Source organism: Leopardus geoffroyi, chromosome D2, assembly GCF_018350155.1.
Source record: "Leopardus geoffroyi isolate Oge1 chromosome D2, O.geoffroyi_Oge1_pat1.0, whole genome shotgun sequence".
Taxonomy (NCBI): domain Eukaryota; kingdom Metazoa; phylum Chordata; class Mammalia; order Carnivora; family Felidae; genus Leopardus; species Leopardus geoffroyi.
The window spans coordinates 47381864-47402786 of NC_059334.1; the positions used below are offsets into that span (position 1 = coordinate 47381864).

The 20923-nt window shown below is 47.3% G+C and overlaps 1 protein-coding gene across 1 annotated transcript in view; it reads right to left on the bottom strand.

Annotated features, from left to right (window-relative positions):
* Positions 1-20923, bottom strand: part of VSTM4 (V-set and transmembrane domain containing 4) — a 97758-nt gene that overhangs the window by 59066 nt on the left and 17769 nt on the right. Inside the window, exon 3 of the mRNA XM_045437998.1 lies at positions 7254-7322. Within this exon, the coding sequence (XP_045293954.1) occupies positions 7254-7322 (69 nt within the window). The remainder of the gene's footprint in view (positions 1-7253; positions 7323-20923) is intronic.

A 20923-nucleotide genomic window follows, 5' to 3' on the forward strand; every position in this document is an offset into this window, starting at 1 on the left:
CTTCCCACAGGCCCCACCTCCTAACACCATCATATTAGGAGCTAGGATTTCAACACATGAATTTGGGGGAACACCGATATTGAGCCCATAACAACGTTCATCCGTTTCTTAAACTCCAGTAATCAACTTTAACACCAATCTGATTGAGAAAATGCCAACTGCCCAGAAAGTGAAAGGTGGGGGAGAGCACCTGGGTGGTTCAGTCGGTTAAGGGTCCGACTCTTGATTTGGGCTCAGGTCATGATCTCGGGTTCAAGCCCCACTTTGGGCTCTGTGCTGAGAGTGCAGAGCCAGCCTGGGATTCTCTTATTCCCCCTCTCTCTCAGCCTCTCCCCAACTTGTACTGTCTCTGTCTCTCTCTCTCAAAATAAATAAATCAACTAAAAAATTTTTTAAAAAAGAAAGTAAAAGAGAATCTGAAAGCATTCCTTTAACCTTCTATGTAGCAAAAAGCTACAGATGTTTGAACTTAGCAACAATATTTCTCTGCTGACAAATTTCTTTAGCCAACAGACATTTACAACATAGCTAGCAGCCACGTTAAGCACTCTCCTAAGTGTAAGAAATAGAACAATGGAGATTTAAAAGCCTCATCAAGAAATCAGAGAGCTGCATGGTATTTGCACCAATAGGAGAGTGCGCCTAGTACTCGAAACACAGAGAAAGAACTCAGCCAACCTGAGGAGGTCACAAGGAGCTTCAAAGAGGGCTGGAGCTCTGTGCTGAGTCCTATCTAAAATAACACAGAAGGGGCGCCTGGGTGGCCCAGTCGATTAAGTGTCTAACTCAGTTTCAGCTCAGGTCATGATCTCACAGTTCGTGAGATCGAGCCCCGTGTCAGGCTCTACATTAACAGTGCAGAGCCTGCTTGGGATTCTCTCTCTCCCCGCCTCTCTGCCCTTCCCCAACTTGTGTGCTGTCTCTCTCTCTCTCTCTCTCTCTCTCTCTCTCTCTCTCTCTCTCCCTCTCTCTCTCTCTCTCAAAATAAATAAACTCTCTCTCTCTCTCTCTCTCCCTCTCTCTCTCTCTCTCTCTCTCAAAATAAATAAATAAACATTAAAAGGTAAATAAATGAAATAGCATAGAAAATGCAAAATACATAGAAAGAATAAAAATACAGGGAGAGAGTGACAAAACTTTATCATATCAATGTAAGTGGCTTAACAGTACCTTATCATTGGCTACTCAAAATGTTTCTGCTTCCTTTCACAAGTGACTGTGATGGGGACTCACAAACCAAAACCCTGATGTACCTCTCATATTAGGTTTTTAAGATTAAGTTCCTAGAAGTGGAATTTCTGGGTCAACAGGAAAGTACCTCTGTAAAGCCCCTGGCACCTGGAAGAAGCGGTTAGGTAAATGCCCAAAAGGCAGGCAAGCTGGGGGAGGTGGGGGGCTGGCCTCCACAGTGAGCTGGAGAGACTCACTGGAAGGAGCTGGAAGGAGAATGGGATGGAATCAGACATCTCAGGTTCCTTTCAGCTCTGTCCTTCCTGCCCCCCTTTCCTCCCACCCACCCCCCCACCGCCCCGGGGAGTCCAGTCAGCACTTTTGCCCAAGCTAGCTTGAGTATGCTTCTGTTCATGGCAACTTAGAAGCCTGGACTAAAAGTATAATAAGTAGAAAACATAGTAGGGCTAGGCTGCAAGGTGAAAGGAACACCTGTCCTAATATTTAAGGGAGCAGGAAGGTGGGTAGGGTCAAGGAAGAGTCTCCTACAGAGGGAGACAGGAGCCAACCACAGAAGCAGAGGAAGACGGAAGTGAGAGTTCTAGAAGCCAAGAGAGGAGATGTAAGAAAGATTCTTTAATAGCATCAAGTGCTGCTGGAAAACATCCATTGGGTTTTCCTACTAGGAAGCTACTGGAAAAGTCCTGGGGGGGGACGCCAATTCAGTAGGATGGTGGAAGCCGAGCCAGATTACGGGGGTCGATGAGTTCAGTGGTATGTGAGGAGTCTGGGACAGAAGCAGAGGAAACCCTCTCCCACAACTAGAATCAAAACTGCTTTTGAAGTTTTGAGAGACACCTGTGACTCAGATGCATGGGCTTTGCAGGTTCAAATGGTAGAGAACTTGGTTGAGTGTTGGAGGTAGGGGCTTGGGTCTCCGTTTAAGCAATGAAGCTCTGAGAGCTGGAGCAGAGGTCACAGACCAGGATTCATGACAGGCCACAGGATGGGCCAGAACACAGAGAACATATGGCCAGTCCTGGATTTGCATGCAGTTGAGCAAGCTGCTCGGGGATTCTGCCGCATAGCCATTTCTGGCACAAGAGGGTAGCAAATGATGTGGCCCCGTTGCCAGGCACGCAGACACAGGGCAGGTGGACACAGCATCTGCCTCGAGGGGATTTCCAAAGGCGCAGGACCCTGGACCACAGAGGCAAGGGCAATTTAGCTTCAGTCTCGTTCTTGGTTGGAGAGACAAACTGTCACACTGAAGTGTCTGCACCACTGGAGCAGAGCAACGCCCTCCACGAACTCCCTCTTCATCGCAACCCTTTCCCTGGTTTCGAAACTGCAGGAATCAAGCAGGGACAAGGTCGTGGTAAGAATCTCCCCCAAGCATCCCCAGAAGCATACCGTAGACATCTGTGGCCCGTTCTGCCCCAGCAGGAGGCGAGGGGCTCCAAGAGGTCCAAGCTCTGGTTTCAGATCACAGCCTCTACCACGTGGCACAAAGGGGGCTCTCCACAGGCAGCCGTAGCTGTAGAATCATCAAACATCTGGCCAGTCTGGAAGGCTCAGCTACACCGCCACGCACACAGGCCCCCTGGGCTGCGGACCCTGGCCGGCATGCCTCAGCTGCCTGTGTGGGGGTCCCCACAGGGCCTAGGATCAATCGTGCCTGCTCTCTGTTATGTTCTTGGAGCTACAGGAACCTTAAAAAGTGTCACCTTGCAGGAGAAGAAAAGCTCAAAAAGAACACCTGAGTTTCCCTGGATCAGGCAGCCACCGGTACCCCAAGGTTCCAATTTTTTCCTCTGTTCCAAGCATTCCTTTTGCTGCATAAAGACAATCGCCCTGTTTTATCTACTCAAAACACTGAAACCATCTCCCGATGATTTTCTCTGCAAAGGTAAAACCCTGAGCCATTTCAGCCAGGGTCACAAAACACCTCCATCCAACACCACCTTTCCTCCTGGATGAGCCAGAGCAAAGCTGTGCCCTGCCAAACTGAGAGCAGCAACAATGTTTCAGCCAGCCATCCTTGGGCTGGAATGCCCGCCCAGCGTTGCTGTATCTTCTGACTTTCCCTTAACTTTTATGTAAACACTTCTCTAATTATAAACGTTGGCGCAAAGGTTTTAAAAAACTCAGACCGGGCCAAACAATGCTTGTCTGGAGGCTGAATCCAAGCGCTCAGATCCACATTCAACAAAACATCTGCACTTAACCAAATCTGGGATTAGCTTTTAAAATGCCACACATTACCTGCACGCTCAAAATAATTCTCAAAACCTTGTTATGTTCCTCAAATCTGTTTGCAGTTTTGTCTTTTGCCGCTGGCCTTCCAAAGGCACCGATGTCATTTTTAGACGCCACTGCAAGCCACCATGCAGAAAATGTCTCCCTACCATCCCCAGCCCAGGCCTCCCCGAAGCAGATGGCAGGGCCGGCAGGCTGGAGTGACACTCACGCGGCGGGGAGGCCGAGACGGGGTGCACAGTGTACTTGTGCCAGCTCCCGCCCTCCCGGAAAACCAAGCCACCGCAGGGCAGGCCAGGCAGAGAGGCCCCAGTGAAAGGCAGGCGGCACCTGCTGCCAGGCAACCCTGAGGCCGGCCGGGTTTGGGGGGGGGGGTTGCTGTGAAGCCCGGTGACCCCAGCATTCCTCAGCACAGTGAAGGGACCACCTCTCGCCAGACCACTGACTCTAGAAAGTCGATGTCAGTCCTCCACTCTCCCAGGGAAAATGCAGATGCCAAGATCTCAGGTCTAGGCAGCAAACTGTATGCTTCTGCTATTTTTTTTTTTTTTTTAATCCAGTTTGTAGTATCATCTTGCTTGGCGAGAAATACCTGAGCAACAGCCCTGAGGGATTTTAACTCACTCCAGCATCTCACCAAGAGGCCTGACGATACTGGTTTTGTGCTGTGGGCGCACAGCCAGCTGAGCCGAGCCCCGGGAGGATGGAGGTCCCCCCGCACTCTCTGCAGCAGCCCTTCCATCCAGGAACAAAAGGGCAAAGGCCTGGGCTCAGGCGCCAGGGAGTTTCATCTGTACCCCTGACCTCGCCAATGCTGTGGCTGGGTTAAAAAAGCAAAATGCAAGGCCACTGCTGCCGAAATCACAGGGAAAGAACACTGGAAACAGCAGCTCTGAGGCATTTTACATAGTGAGGATTCCAATTATGCTTTTCTGAAGGGACCTCATTCTCTGTGTTGACAAGTAAGCCCACGTCGGGCTCCGGCTTTTGTGTAGAGTTAGGTCGAGAGTGACCCTGATTTCCATAGCTACATGTGAATTATAAAATACTATTAATCATACAAAGCGTTTTAGACACACTGATTATGCTGCAGGGCATGGTGGGACCAAATGCTGCAACCTTTCCCAACATACCAAGTTTTGTTTTTTGTGCCATGTTGTCTAAATATGGTCCTCAGACCACTTGTACTGGGGAAACACCCTGGGCCCCAATAAAGTACAAATGTTTTGCTCACTTCCTAAATGCAATAATCGGATTCTCAGTGGGGAGCCCAGAACCAGGGTTACTAACAACCCCCCAGGAGATCTTTATGGATCTGATGATAAACAGGGCTCCCGCTGTTACAGCTGCCAGTGACCTACCTTAGGGATGCCCTGGATGTCTCTATACTTCTCCCCATCGTAGGGCCCAGGGCCTGGGTCATGGGGCAGCTCCGAGGAACATGGGGTAAATCAGTTGTTTACTACTTTGCTCTGTGTGGATTAAAGTTGCTTTCATCTCTTTGCTAACAAACAGGCATTCCCTGAATGAAAGGCTGAGGGAGAGAGCTGGGGATTATTTTGCTAGGAGAGGGTCATTAAATAAAAAGACAGCTACAAAGCCTGCCTAAGAAAAGGCAGGGAATGCAAAGAATCGCTGTTGGAGATCACATGATCTGAGAAAGAAAATGTTTGAAACCTAATGGCCTACCTGGATGACACCTTCTAGTTTGCAAATAATGATCACAATCATGATTATATTTTTCCTAAGAGAGCAAGTGCCTCCATCCACTGCTTTTAACTGGCTATTGAAAGAGGTGGGTTTAGATCCAAGTGCCTGCCCCCTCATTGGGCAAGATCTCCTTCCATCACATCTGTTAGTTAACTAAAGGTGATGGGAGGCCCCCAGGGCACACACATGTCCCTAGATCTGTTTGGCAAGGTGATTTATCATCAGTAAATGTCATGCCTTCACAAAATGTCACCTTTCACAATTTCCTGATCACCTTTTGACATTAATCAGTTTTTCACTGACCAAAGGCTCTGCCTAAGAACTCACAAAGTACATTCTTTCATTGCTTTTGGCCATAATCCTCATCTACTTTGTGATAATAATTTCTGTGAACCTTCCCTACTCCAAGTAAGGCAAGGTGTCTCAACCTCAGCGTTCTTGACATTTGGGGCCAGATAATTCCTTGCTGTGGGAGCTGACTGGTGCATTGCTACAATGTTTAGCAGCCTCCCTGGCCTCTTCCCAACAGATGCCAGTAACATCAAAATGCTAGTTGTGGCAACCAAAAATGTATCCAGACATTGGCAAAGAGGCCCTGGAGGGGCAAAATCACCTCCTGCTGAGAATCACCACTCCAAGGTTCAAACCTGAGAGCATCAGAATCACCCAGAGGTCTTATGAAAACCCCGATTGCTGGGCACCGCCCCTAGTGTTTCCGACCCTGTAAGTGAGGGTAAAGCCCAACAGTGTGCATTTGTATCAGGCTCCCAGGGAATGCTGATGCTGATGCTGCTGGTCTGGGACCAGCCAGGGCTGTATGCTGGGATCACCTGGAGAGCTTTAACCAAGTCCCAGCTCAATTAGAATCTCTAGAGATGCAGTTCAGGCATCAGTGCTTTTAAAGGTCCCCAGGGGGCTCTGATGTAGGCTGAAAATCACTTGCTTAAGGTTTTCAGACTGTTTCCAGAATCCCCAACTCCGTATGAAACCTGAGATAAACTCTGTCACAGTAGGTGCACATTTCATTTTTTTTTTAACATTTATTTATTTTTGAGACAGAGAGAGACAGAGCATGAACAGGGGAGGGGCAGAGAGAGAGGGAGACACAGAATCTGAAACAGGCTCCAGGCTCTGAGCTGTCAGCACAGAGCCCGATGCAGGGCTCGAACCCACGGACCGTGAGATCATGACCTGAGCCGAAGTCGGACGCTTAACCGACCAAGCCACCCAGGTGCCCCTGCACATTTCATTTTTCACATTTTAGTAGGAATTCTGGAGCCAAAACAAAACGAACAAGCCCAAATTATACAGACTGGAGCTTTCACCTCTGCTCTTTCAAAACCCATGGGCTGATACCACCGGGCATTCCCACTCCACTCTTTAGTAAATTTAGGATAAGAAAACAACTTGACATCACAGCACAACTAAGACTTCAGGCTCCTTTTGTTAGCTAAAGTGCAATACGAAGTTACTCAAGTAAGAGGGAGGAAAGGTATCAGCCGCAGGGAGGAGGGGAAGAGACAAAAGCAGGGAAAGAATCAGGTTTGTTTCGCAGAACTAACAGGTCCAGCCAAGGAGATGCCCAGCTAGGTGTTTCCACCTGAGAGCCCCTTTCTAGATGTGTCTCTCCTGACACATCTAATGTGAGCCAATCTGAGCTAGACTGGAGCTGAGGACCTGCACAGAAGCCCCAGTGGCTGACCTGAAGTCACCTTTAGCTCTTTATACTAACATCTCCTCCTATGGGGGGAGTTTTCTGCCATGTTTTGAACATACAATATATGCTCTAGCAGGTTGACACGGTAGGCCTGCACAATTGAACCAAAAGCGCCTACACAAACTCCCCGTCCCCTCCCCCTAATGCACTGAATAAAAGCTTCCCGTACTAACCCCACAGGGAGACAGTGCTTTGAGAGCTAGCTCCCTGTCTCCTTACTTGCCACAAGTAATAAAAAGCCCTTTGCTTTCAGTATTTCCTTGGGTTGTGTTCAATTTGGTGTACCCCAAGTGGTGACCCCCCCCCCAAGTTTGGTTACACTTTCCTCCCATTCTACTCCTTTCCTATTATCTAAAAGCAAGGTGCATCTTATAATAAAGAAATATGCCAGGTCTACCTTCAAAAAATGCCCAGGTCTCTTTCTTTTTCTCAAAGGATGACTCTTCAGACGCTTTGAGGGAAATCACTGTAAGGCAAAAAAGAAATGGGATAGCATGAAGTGCAGTACGCTATGGCCCCAGCCCACATGGTAACCCAAAATGATAACCATTTTGGTATGATAACCCAAAATGATAACCATACGGTATGTAGGGCACTCACCTTTATGAAGTAATTTTTCCATTTGCAAAACCACATTTGATTATCACAACTCACACATTAAAAAGAGGTGCAATGACTCAACAACAATGGAGGCACCAGTGGGGAGGGAATCAGATTGCCCTTGTCTAAAAGCCAATAAATGGCAAAGCTGGGACTCGGTATGGCAGAAGTCCACTTGCCCCACATACTAGCAAAATAAAGAGTTTCGCGGTAGGAATTCCAAGAACCGAAATCATTTTAGTGGACACCTTTCTGGTTGTTTTTTTTTTTTTTTTTAATTTTTTAAATGCTTATTTTTGAGAGAGAGAGAGAGAGAGAGAGAATGAGTGGGGAAGGGGCAGAGAGAGAGGGAGACACAGAATCCGAAGCAGGCATCAGGCTCTGAGGTGTCAGCACAGAGCCTAATGTGGGACTCGAACCCACAAACACTGAGATCATGACCTGAGCTGAAGCTGGATGCTTAGCTGATGGAGCCACCCAGGAACCCCTAGCAGACATCTTTCTAAAGTATAGTGCACTTGTTGGGATGAGCATGGGGTGTTGTATGCAAGCCAATTTGACAATAAATTATATTCTAAAAAATAATTAAAAAAAAAAAAGTATAGTGCACTTGCCTGGGTACCACTAGATAGAGGAGCCTGAAGTCATCTGATGACTCAGGGTCTGTGCTCTGAGCACCATTCCATGCGAGACAGTCACACACACACTTTGTCTCCACTTTTCAGGGATTCTGTTTCCTCCATAGAGTTGTGGAATGGTGTTCAGTGACTGACTGACATCTCATTTACTGAATGCCTACCATGTGCCAAGCATCTTGCTGCTCTTGTGGCTGCATGTTATCATATTTAACTTAATTCCCCCCAGAGGGCCTGGAAGATAAATATCATTTCAAAATGATTTTGTACAGTTTTAGTCAGTGGGTGATCACTGAACTTACCGCGCCTGCTTTCAGCAATCAGGGAAACAGAATTGAGCGACACAGCGTAAATCCGTGAGCATTACACTAAAGAGGTTGGAGCTATGGAAAGGTTCCATGCATAACAGTAATATAATTATAGGATAAAATTATAAAAATTAACCTGACCAAAAAGCCCAAAACATCAAGGAATGAGATTATTGTCTGATAGAACTTTCTGGAACGATGGAGATGTTTTACGCCCATTCTGTACATGTAGTAGCCACTGGCCACCTGTGGATGCTGAGAATGTGACATGTGGCTAGTCCACATGAGCGTGAGGAATTAAGTTTTTAATTTAAATTTGAGTTTAAAAAAATGTTTTTTAAGTTTATTTATTTTGAGAGAAAGAACGAGAGCGTGCACCGAGTTGGGGGGGGGGGGGGGCAGAGGGTGTGGGAGAAAGAGAATCCCAAGCAGGTTCCAAAAAGCACTGTCAGCACAGAGCCCGACTTGGAGCTCCATTCTCACGAACTGTGAGATCATGACCTGAGCGAGATGAAGATTGGATGCTTAGCCAACTGAGCCACTCAGGTGCCCTTTACATTTAAATTTAAACAGCCACCTGTGGTCAGTGGCTATCACACATCTGGGACCTGAATAGAAAGATAAAGGAGGTTGGATTGGAGATTGAATTAGTATGAGAGGCAAGGCTTATGGCAGAGATCCTCTGAAACTTTACCTCTATTTACTACTCCCCCCTCAAAAAAAAAACCTTTTGTATTATGTTGTCATGAATTTCAATCTGAATTTTCCATCTTTTTACTTCCCTAGGCCTTGTACTGGGTATTTCTTATTGACCCATTTTGAAAATCACCGACCCCCTTCATCGGTGTCTAACCTGCTATTAAGCCCATGTATTAATTCTTTTTTTTTTTTTTTTTGAGACAGAGAGAGAGAGGAAGAGAGCACACTTGTGAGCAAGTGCAAAATGGGGAAGGGGTGGAGGGAGAGGGAGAAAGAGAATCTTAAGCAGACTCCATGCCCAGCACCGAGCTCTATCTCACGACCATGAGATCATGACCTGAGCCAAAGTCAAGAGTCAAATACTTAACCAACTGAGCCACTCAGACACCCCTATTAATTATTTTTTACATTTAATTAATTTAATACATTTTTATACATCCCAGCTCTCAGATGAATTTCTCCAGCTTGTCACCTAATTTCTCAACCATATCAATCATATTATGTCAATGCACGTGCCTGATAACTTTTATATCTGCATCACCATAGACTTGTTTCCATTATCTGTTTTTGCTTTTGATCCTGTGTGCTTGCTTCCTAAGCATCCTGATGGATACTGTCTACATAGCTTCTCTTAACTAGTGCTGCTTAAGTATGGTTGAATTCTTTCAAGAGTTAAGTGTCTCCAACAATTGGGGTCACTAACTTCTCTACACTCTATTTATCTAGGTAGTCCTTCAGAGAACAATTAGGATAGCTGAAAGATACATGTGCACATATAATTATGTAATCCAAATGTATTGATTAAATATAAACATGTAATTAGGATAGCTGAAATGCAAATTATCTTTCAGCTTTCTAATTTTTCTCAGAAGGCAGGCTTTAGTCTGCTATAAGCTGGGTCTGCCACAACTCAAGAACTCTCCCTTTAGAACCTAAATTCCTTAAAACCAGAAACTGGATCTTCTACCTCTATATCCCCATCATTGGCAGACTGCCTGGCAGCTGGTAAGTGCCTAGCAAATAAATGGAAAATCCATTTCTTTCTGACTGCCTCGCAAAGTAAGCAGTCTGGCCCTCCAGCAATGAACTCTTAGTGTATACCTGGTCTTGCCCATGGTATTAGAGAAGTCCCATGATTTGTCCATCATCATTCCTGCTTAATTTCCCCACTCACAGCTGACTTCCAGAGCAATCAGTCAGATTCTTCCTCCAAGAATTTAAGCTAAGAAATATAATATATATGGTTGTTGAGAGCGTTGGGGCTGAAAGAGCTTGTGGACTTTTGGGTAGCGGCCATGTTGGAAACACAGGCAACTGGAGTGGAGCAGAGGGCAAAACCCACAAGAGGAAACTGGAGGTCAGAGGGCTCATAGGGCTGAGGACATGGTCTTGCTGGGGCACTAGGTCCCAAGAGGGCTTATGGAATATGGTTGCTATCCTTGCATTTTATGAGCTCCATAGCCCTAAACTATCCCTACCTTCCTTCTGAATTAGCTTGAATGGGCTTTCATAGCTTCAACTAATTGAGCCCAGGCTAGGATAAGCATAAAGAGACCCAACGGAGACAATACAGAAAGGAAAAACAGATTATCTCCAAGCAGCTGAGTTTTTAGGGAGATTGAAGATGCCCCTCATCATCCAGAGCCTTACCACTCCAAATATGATCAACAGACCAGCAGTACAGTGCCATCTGGGGACTTGGAAGAAGGGCAGAATCACAGGGTCTGCAATCCAGACCTACTGGATCAGAATCTGCTTTTAAACCAGATACCCTGGGTCAGTCATATGCACTGTTTGAGATGCACTGATACACCCCAGGTTGAAAAAAATTAGTTGCCATTTTCTGGTTGTGTAACCTTGGGCTAGTTGCTTGGTTGCCCAGTGCCTTGGTTTCACAAACAGGGATGGCAAGTGCCCACTCTTAAGGGAGGCGTGAGAGTTTAATGGGTTAATATATGTGAAGTGTGCCTGAGACCTAGTGAGCCATATTTATCCACAATGATTTTTGCTCCATAAGAAAAGGGATTTTGTCTATTTTATTATTTTATTCACTGTTCCAATTCCTGCACCTAAGTCCAGCATGGTCCTTTGCTGTCAGCCCTTTGTTTCAGTGTGTGCATCTTCAATCATCCAAATGGTCCACAAGAAAGGGTTCCTTGTCCTTGTTGTTAAATGTCTACAGCTCAAAAGGGCTGCCACTAGCAAAGGCCGGTGTCTTCAGATCGGTTGATTCACTTTTCATTTTTTTCTTTTCAGAAATTGTAGTCACTAACTTGATGTGGTCACTAACAATCGCTTTGCCTTATTTGGGATAAAAGATAACAAGGTCTCCCTAACCAATTTACAGAGACATGCGTTGAAAGAGCCAACAAACAGATTCTGAGCTATCAGGGCTCTAAGCAAGGAATTAATAGATGTTCCTCACTTTCCCCCAGTGCAACTGTTTTATGGGAAGATGCGGCAACTTTGTTTGCATATGATGATCAGCAACTCTGATCATAACTTTATCTGTTCCTACGAGAAAGAAAACTCTTGGGGTGCCCGGGTGGCTCAGTCTTGATTTCGGCTCAGGTCAGGATCTTATGGTTGGGCTCTGCACTGGGCATGGGATTCTCTCTGCGTGGGATTCTCCCTCCCTCTCCCTCTGTACTCCCACCTCAAAAATAATTGAATAAAGAAATAAATACAAGAACTAAACTTACACATTAAAAAAAGAAGAAGAAAAATCTTCACATGGCCTCTTCTGGAGCTTCAGAAATCTTCCCGGGCTTTTGCCATTAACTGTCTGGTTTCAGCCACTAATCCCATGCTATCTCAAAGTGAATTTGATACATTGTCAAGCCATGCAGCTGAGTCCGCACGCTGTAAGGAAACACGCTGTGGGACAAGGCCAGGCCGGCAGAAGGGCTTTGTAATGGACCAGCAGTGGATCGGCTGACTATTGGTGCCCCTCCTTCATGACACAGCTGCACCTGCGGGTCAGAAATTTATAGGGGCCACCCTGGACACACTGAGTGGAAGAGGCCACTGCAGGGTAGATACGGAGGAGGATAAAATGCTTCAAGGAAACATTTTGCTTGACCAAGGAAAGAGTGGCAAATTTTCCAACCCCAGATTGCTCGTGTTGATCGAAGACTTTCAGAAATAAAATGCAAATTTCTTGATCACAGAGCATTCGTAACGGTTTCCGAGGAACTTAGCCATCAGAAGGCTAATCTTTCAAACAAGATTCAGTGAATCTATCACTATCAACTGCATTTGCCTTACCTGGTGACCCAGCTGGACTCTCAGATAATTGGGGAGAAGGCAACAAGGAGCCTTTCGTACCCAGAATGCTGGTTCTTCCTAAGCATCAGCTCAGCAGAGCTGAAAGTCCTTACCTTCTGACAACTACCTATGATTGGGGGAGTTCCCAGCCTAATCCCTCAAAGGTTAGGAATTCACATGCACTCAGTCAGCCTTTTAACCAATGGGCTGTCTTGTAGGGTCATGATGGGGTGGGGGTGGGGGGCGCTTATGCTCTGTGCTGGGATTCCAAGGTTGGGATAGCACGTCTGTCACTTCCCTAAAGGGACCCTGTTCCTGCAGTAACCCTGCCTGACCCTCCCTCTACTCCCACATCCACTCACCTCCTACTCTCTAGGCAAGGGGGGTTGACAGGAGCCCCCGATCCTGGGGAGCTTGTGACACACTGCCCCTCTCTGGGTGAGAGGAATGTGGTCAAAGTCCCACTCAAGGTAGCCTCTGTCTTGCCACATGCTCTGAGACTGGGCTCTTAGCAAACAGCTAATGAAGGGGTGGGCAGCGTGCATCCCCTTGGGAAGTTCTTATTACCCCAGCTGCTGGGAGTGCAGCGAACCCTGCTTCCTGGGGAGCCCGCCTGTGGCCACTCATGTGCATTCTCCTCTTTCATCCTACCTGCACGGACCACCTCCACCCATGAGGTGTGGGTCCCAGGGCCCCCATGCTGGGCGGGGGACACGGTGCCGAGGAAGGTAGCGCAATGGACCAAAAAAAGCAAAAGGAAGTCCAATTAGGCCTCAGCACCAAACCGCTTTTCTCGGCACAGCTTTATCTGGAATAAAGTGGGCATTTCAATTTCTGTCCGACTCCCAGGCCCGTTTACAGTCGGTTTGGGCTCACAGTGGAGAAAAGGAGTAAAGAGGGCTCAAAGCCAAGTCATCAACTGACCTACTGACGGCTTTGTAATTTCCTTGGGACCCTGGTGCCCAGTGGGAAGAGCCTGTTTGACTTTCTGGTGAGGGGCTGGCCCAGATGACAGAGCCGCAGGCTGTCTGAGGGCCTCTGCCCAAGACAGCAGAATCAGATGAAATCTAAAAAGGGGCAAGTTGTGAGACTCACTGGATCTTGGCCCCTCTGGGAAGAACTGGCTGAAAGTGGCTACAGGATCAAACGGTCTAGAAGAATGTGGCGCAGAGGCACCAAGACAAACTGATCCTATCAGCTTTGTGTCTGGAAAAAGCAGGCTGGGAAGAAAGAATCTCAGTCAAGCCCCCTGTGATGAGACCCGTGGGGAAACCATCCCTCAAAGAGGTGTGAAAACTGAGAGCCTTGATTCCTAACTTGGACAGAATGTCCTGCCAACTCCCCTGGGAAAGGCATGTTTCACAGGTTGTAGCAGACTGTGTCCCCTGAGTTTATGCCAAGACCCTGTGACAATGGCCTTCAGGCTGAGGCGCCTCCCACCTCCCTCTCTGGTCTCCCGTTTGCCGATAATACTGGCATCCTTATCTGGACCTGCATTAAGGCCTGACCCCATTATCTGTAGAACAGGTGGCTGACAATTTTTAGGGGTCTTGGAAAGGCTCCCTTTCTTCCCAAACTCTTTCTCATCTGCTCACTTGTGTCCCCAGCTCCTCTAACAAAGGATCCTACAATTAAAGGAGCTTAAATTGCAATCGTGGGTTACATCCAAAGGAAGGTGCACAGCACATTTCTGATACAGAAAGCCCTCCAGAATGCAGGTAATGATGGAGAGGAGCGTAGAGAGGGTCCTGGCACAGCCAGAGGACTGAGGAGGCTTCAGGGAGCATACAGCAAGGACACGGAAAGACCAGCCTGAGCTCAAGAGACACACTGTCGCCTTTCTACTTTCACTGCAAGACAGGCTGGGCCTCCTCCCAGTATTCTCCTCCCAGGTTACACCGATTTTAATCACAGAGGGTGTTACCTTCATTGAGTGCCCAAAGACCAAGATTTCTAAAACTTTTAGTGTGCAGTAGAATTAACTGGGGCTCTTGCTAAAATGAACATTCCCAGGCATCACCCCTGGGCTTCCGACTGGAGAAATCTAGGGAGGGCTTGGGAATGTGCACGATGAGGGAGTGCATCGTTCAGAAAATCCTGAGTCTGGAGGTCCCGGGACTCCACTTGGAGAAGCCTGCCTGCATCACCCACTCGTAGGAGAGAGGCGGGCACAGAGTTCAAGGAGATGTGGGAGAGGGGAGTCGACTGATGAGGAGACAGACCCTGGGCCTCAATCTCTCCTCTAGTCCAGGGCAGGGTCCAGAGCTTGAAAACTGAGACAATGCCTCTGTGTTTAATCCAGGGAAAACAAAATAATTGCAAAACTAAGGAGTAAGCCCATCACATGAGTGTTGTTTACAAAAACTCCAAAAGGCCCCTTTATTTTTTTAATTTTTTTAAATATGAAATTTATTGTCAAATTGGTTTCTATACAACACCCCGTGCTCATCCCAACAGGTGCCCTCCTCATAGCATGTCTCAGAGCAAAAGAACACAGTTTTCAAGAAAGTTACTTTCTAAAGGGCAGACCATCTGTAACGATTGATACAGGTCTCCCCACGTGGCTGACTCAAACTTGGAAAGTGGGGAGAATCTGAGTCAGAGAGGCCTTCTTCCAATGATTACACAGTGTTTCACGCCCTCCCTCCCTGCAGAATGTGTTCTCATTCATCTTGGTCATTATCTGCCACCCCTAGCTGACCGGAAGGTATATGGTGGCCGGGACTACATCTGTCTTCCTCACTTCCTAGAATCCTTCTTGGCCCGTTATACGTCACGGTCACCTTGAACGAACAAATGAATGCAATTAACATCACACCATGGTGGGTCAAGGCCTCCTCTAAAAGGAACTTGGTGCTGGGACCATGACATGGTCACATTCTGAAAGGCTGGGAAGAGAGGCCAGGGAGACACCTGCTCTACCCTGCCACCTCCCTTCATATGAAAGCAACAGGCCCCCAAGCCTGACTTCCCTGCAAAGTTCTGGCGTCGAAATTATGTACTTTGAGCCTGCTGTGATTCATTCTATGGCCTCTGAGTTCTTAGTTTGGTATAGAATGAAGGCAGGAAGTCCCAAGACCTTAAGCAGAAGACGATTCTTCAGTCCACTGGAGTTGAGAGGGGCAGCCATTTAAAGTTTTGGTCCCTGGCAAGTAGACTTCACTGATTTGCACTCAGGGAGGTGGGGGGCAGGGAGGGAGTGGGAACCCAGACAGCAGATGCCTCCCTGCCTCAGTTTGCTTAGGCAGCCTCCTGCACAGATCAACAGGAGGGAAAAGGAGACCAGAAGAGGTTGGTGATATGAAGTACTCACAAGAGAAGATCCTTAAAGAAAATAAAGATGAGTCAACACTTTTGCTGTAAATTCAACAATGAATATACTCAGTTCACTACCCCTTCTTATTCAATGATGAGATGGTTTCCCAAGGAAAACCCTGTTAAGATGTAGCTGTGTGGCCACTATTTATAACTGGATCAGCGTTCTCAGGGAAGGCAACTGTAACCCCAGGGAGACACAGAGACTCTCTCTGTCTCTGCTCTCCGGAGTTGGCCGATTGCTTCACTTCCCCTTGTGTCTCTAAGAGTTAGGCCAAAGGCAGTCTCTCTTGGGGCTCAGACAAAGCCATATATGTGAATAAGACCTCTGAGTGACCTACAGGGAGCAGCTAATGAGAAACGGAAAAGCTCCGGTTTTGTCTTTTTCGAGCCACTCCTCTTTTGCATCCACTGTAGGACAAATTCCTAAAAACAAAGCAAACAAAGCAAAAGAGCAAACAAACAAAAAAACATACTAAATAGACTTCCTATTAAACAGAGCAGTTGGAAAAGAACGTTGCCTTCTGAAATGGAATCAGCTACAGAAGATAAAGACCGTGTGTATATCCCCAAACAATGGTTAGGAAATACTGACGCTTAGGGCCTGGTAACTGCCCCCTCCAGTTACGACTCCGGGTCAGGTCTATATATTTTCTTACTACCACCTTCCACTCCCTGTTGCCATTAATTAAAATGGCAGTTTACCCAAGAGCTTGGGCCACTCATTCATTCTTTCTTAAAAAAAAAAAAAAAAAAAATCAGCACCGAGCCCTTCTGTGTACCATGTACAGTATCAGGTGTGAGGGTGCATTTAAGAAGAACCTGGCAGGGTCCCTGGAGTCAAGGTCCCTGACCAGGTCTACCGTGCCAAACTTGGCTCTTAACCACTGCCCACCTCCGGCCCTCACCAGCCACAAACGTGCATCCAATTTCTTCAAGTTATCTGCAAATTCCTTTTCTCCCTTATCTAGCTTTGCTTAGCCTGTTTCGTCTCTTGACATGGATGGCCCATAGCGACCATAGCCCTCCTCGCCCTGTGGCCAGTGGAATCCCGCATCCTCTAGGTGACCTTCTCATTTCCTCCAAGAATGTATCCTGAGCTCTCTCCCTTACTCCCAAGCCAGCGTCACCCTCGTGTATGGCCCACTGACATTCCCTTTTTATTAGCTCTGTCCATAATATCGATCAGATCTGTGCACATGTCGACCTGTTTCCTTCTCTGGATTGTGAGGCTGGGGCCCTGAGAGCGTGGGGATCACTCCACCCATCCCTCTCTTTAAGGAAAGCACAGCGATAACAGGCTCATAAGCAGGGGCTTGATAGAGGTTTGTTTAAGTCTTCACTCTCTTCAACTCTTCCAAGACCATGGCAGTTGGGAGTGAGGGCAGGCACGCTGAAGAAGTGTTTCAAGTGTAGTTTAAATTACACTCCCGTTGTCAATTTGTTCCCTTTGAGTATCTGGACCTGTTGACACTTTCAACATCATGATGTGTGCTTGCTTAATTAAGCAGTAGCACTAAACGTTTAGTAAATCTCATTCCTAATTATCTGTTCTCTGTCTCTGGAGAAAAAGGAATTATTTAATTTCTTCCACTGAAACTTGAAATATTGATTCCCCGTGGTTGTACTTTCAGATCCAATTATTAAATTCCCTCTAACATTTTGGGGTTAAATAGTCAGATAAAAAATTATAATTTCATCTTTGCCCCCAAATACTTTTAGGGTAACAGAGTTTTCCGTTTGCTTTGTTCACTCCCCACATTTAAAGCTTATTTATATCATCTTAAGTCAAATAGCAATTTGGCTTATTAAAATATGTTATTTGGGGGTCAGACTGAAATACTGATTAAATTGCAGGAGACAGCCTTTGCAAATTGCTTCTATTATTAGCGTTTTCACTGTTAATGAAGACGCCTGCATCTGAAAGTATGCAGATTCATTTTGGCTCAGAAGACCAGTCTTCTGAGTCTGTGGGTGGCAGAGCTGGGCTGAAAAGCCATCGAGGATAACTTTTTATGAGGTCTGGGGAATCAAAGCTGCTGTCCCTTAAGAGAAGAAGCCTAAAATGAATGGCCACCTCACTGTCGCAAGCCTTGGAGATTCATGCCCACCGGTGTGAAGGGCCTTTGCAGGCTGATCCCGCAAACCGGCCGGTCCCAAAGCTCGGTCACCGTGAAGGACATACGGTACCCAGGTCTGCACTAGGGACTGCCCTTGACAGGAAGCCCCACAGACAGACCTTGGGCTTCATCTTGGAAATTCCCCTGTAGGCATCTGAAGAAAATCAGGCTTAGGAGCTAGTCCAGCCTCTCATCCCTGCTCAGGGCCGTTCTCATGTCAAGAACTCTATCGTGTCTACACGTCCTGGGAGGGACCATACCAAATCAGCATGCAGGGAGGGCAAGTCGGGGGGCCACGGGGACATCAAGCTGGATGGAAAAGGCACAATGGCAGGGAGACCCTCAAAGTTTGGGAAGCAGAGGCAGCCTTGGGAAGCAGGGAGGTCAAAGGATTACTAAATAGAGCAGGGATGAAACACAAGTGCCTAGATGCAGGGACACAGGATAGAGGGGGTAAAGGGCATGTGGAGGGGCTATAGGGACCCTAACATCCCAGTAATGGGAAGACAGTGACTTCATTTATGAACTGTATGCCTGATGCACACAGCGAGTGACCAGTCAACACTGAGCGTGGAGAACAAACACAGGGTCGGGTACTTCTGTGAATCGACAGGGACAGAATAAAGTGAACTTCTTCAGAAAGTATCATTATTTGAAAAAAAAAAACAAAAAACAATATCACAACTAGCCACACATTACTCTGCATTGATTTTTGTCCCCTAAAATATCAAATCTTCACCTCATTTCAAAAGTGATTTTGGAACTTCCACTAAAAAGAATAGCTTGTCTCAGTCTCTAGGGATGTATTATGCTCTCCGTTTTTAGGACAGAAATATTCATATTAAACTGATGGACCCGACTCCTTAAAAAGCAAAATTATCAGTTATTTCTTTTGACCTAAGGGCATTGAGAATCAAGAATGCTGGAAAATCTCTGCACTGGTGTATCTAGTCAGAAAACTCTGAACACCCCAATAAATCACCCCCTTCGAGAAACACCTCACTGGGCCTCTTCATCTCCCTCCTGGGAAGTACCCCCAAACCTCTGATCATACTCCTTTATTTCCATCCTGATTGCCTTGTTCTGTCAACTGCACCCTTCCTACATCTCCACATGACTCCTGGGTACAGGGCCATCGGGACTCCACCCCCTGCTGTCCCTGGGGTCGGGCAGGACCTAACGCTGCTATTGACCTCGTCGTATCCCACCTACTCATGAAGAATGAGAGAGAAGATACTACCTAGAGATGACTGTCATTGGAGCGGAAGATACAAGGCTCGCTGGGCCCCTGGGGATCAAGGTGAATGCACTGGTCCCCACCTAGGACCCTGTGCTCCTCTGGATTTCCCACAGACTGACCTTCTGGCCTCCTGACAAAGAGCTGCTGTGCCTTCATCCTGTGATGCTGCCCTTCTACTAAGAACATTTTGCCTTTCCCAGGTGGCCAACACGCTGGCCTGGAGGAGCCCGGACCAACAACACCAAGCCAAGCTAGCTCCTTCCCTTGCCCCAAATGTTGGTGTTTTCTGGAGCTCTACCCCCACCCCTGCCTTTTGGGATGTTCATCTACCCCCACGGTTACAGCTTCCTGACTCGGATGCCACTTGCCCGATCAGATAGGAGCTTTGGCTCCACATGCCTGTGTCCCTAGCGGGCATCGGTGCAGGGTGGCCTCCAGACATCTGGCTCTCCATCCTGAACGTCCCCTGTGGACTAGCTGCGGGCACCACCCTGCTCATACTACTGAGTTAGATCTCTGGGGGCCAGCCACAAGCGCTCTCTTGCCCATACCCAGTCGATTACTGGAGACTTCTCTTCTGACCTCTTCATGACCCTCCATTCCTACCGCCGAATGTAGTAGGGACCCATGCCCTGAGCAGCCAACACAGGGATCTGTCAGAAGACTTAAATGCTTCGTGGGTTTTCCAAGGCCTAAAGCAGAGGACACCCCCGCCCCCGCCCCCAAAACCGCCTGATGATAAAATCACCTAGGCTTCCTGTTAAATCTTCAAATTCCAACCCAGGCCTAGTAGACTGGAATCCCCTGGGCAGGTGCTTGGGAATCTTCATGTTAACAATGGCCCCGGTGATTCTAATCGTTAGGCAAGGTTGAGAAGAATAGCCTACAAAATCAAGTGCAAATTCTCTAATATTCAGTACAAACCCCTCCACCATCAGCACTGCCTGCCTCCCCTAGTTATTCCAAGGTTATCACCCCTACTCCGTCTCAGACTCCAGCTGTCCTGACCCACTGTTACAGAGTGCCCACACACTGAGATGCCACTTCCTCCCACTTCCTGCCCTGTGGAAATGGTGCTGCCTTCTCCCTCATCCTTAGAGGCTCTCCTATGTGTTGAAATTGTGCACACCTTGATCCTTGCACATACACTGTTACATATCTGCCCCCCTTGCAGACAGATCCGCCCATGTTTCCCCAAGTTTCCAGCACAGCAGGATCCTGGCACAGAGCAGGTGCTCAGTAAAATGCCCACCGAGTGAAGGGATAAATGAGTTCACCCAACACCACTGAGCACCGTAGTCAATGTGTTATTTTCCAACGCAATTTGTTCGCTAAGCCCAGCAAAGCTTCCTCAGCTAAACTGATCACATCTCTGGAGGCTGCCACTCATTTCCTTATCAGCTTTGCCTCTCTTCTCTAGTTTGAGTGGATCTTTCTGGAAATGAGGTTCCCAAAACGGACTGCTGTAGTCCCCATTAGTCTCACCAGGGCAGTACACACGACACAGCCGCCTTCCTCCCCAGGGACACCAGGCCAATTTGTACGTGGATGGAAATAACACCGGCTGTTCGCGCTGCCATATCACATTGCAGACACACACCTGATTCACTGCCACCATCACCAAGGTCCCTTCACGACAGCCTCTTAGCCTCCCGTTGACTCTCCAACTGCGCCTGTGATACGTCTTCCCCAAATGTGTTGCTCTGCCATTTTCCAAGTTGAATCTTACTCTGTTATTCCCTGCCTGTATTTCTTACCTCTCTGGATTCATTTTTATTACGTTTCTACTCCTCGCTGACGTTAGAAAACATTTCCCAATTTTGTGTTTTCTGTAAAATTCATTGGGGTGATGTGTGCTCCTTTTTCAATGTCATTGATAAAAC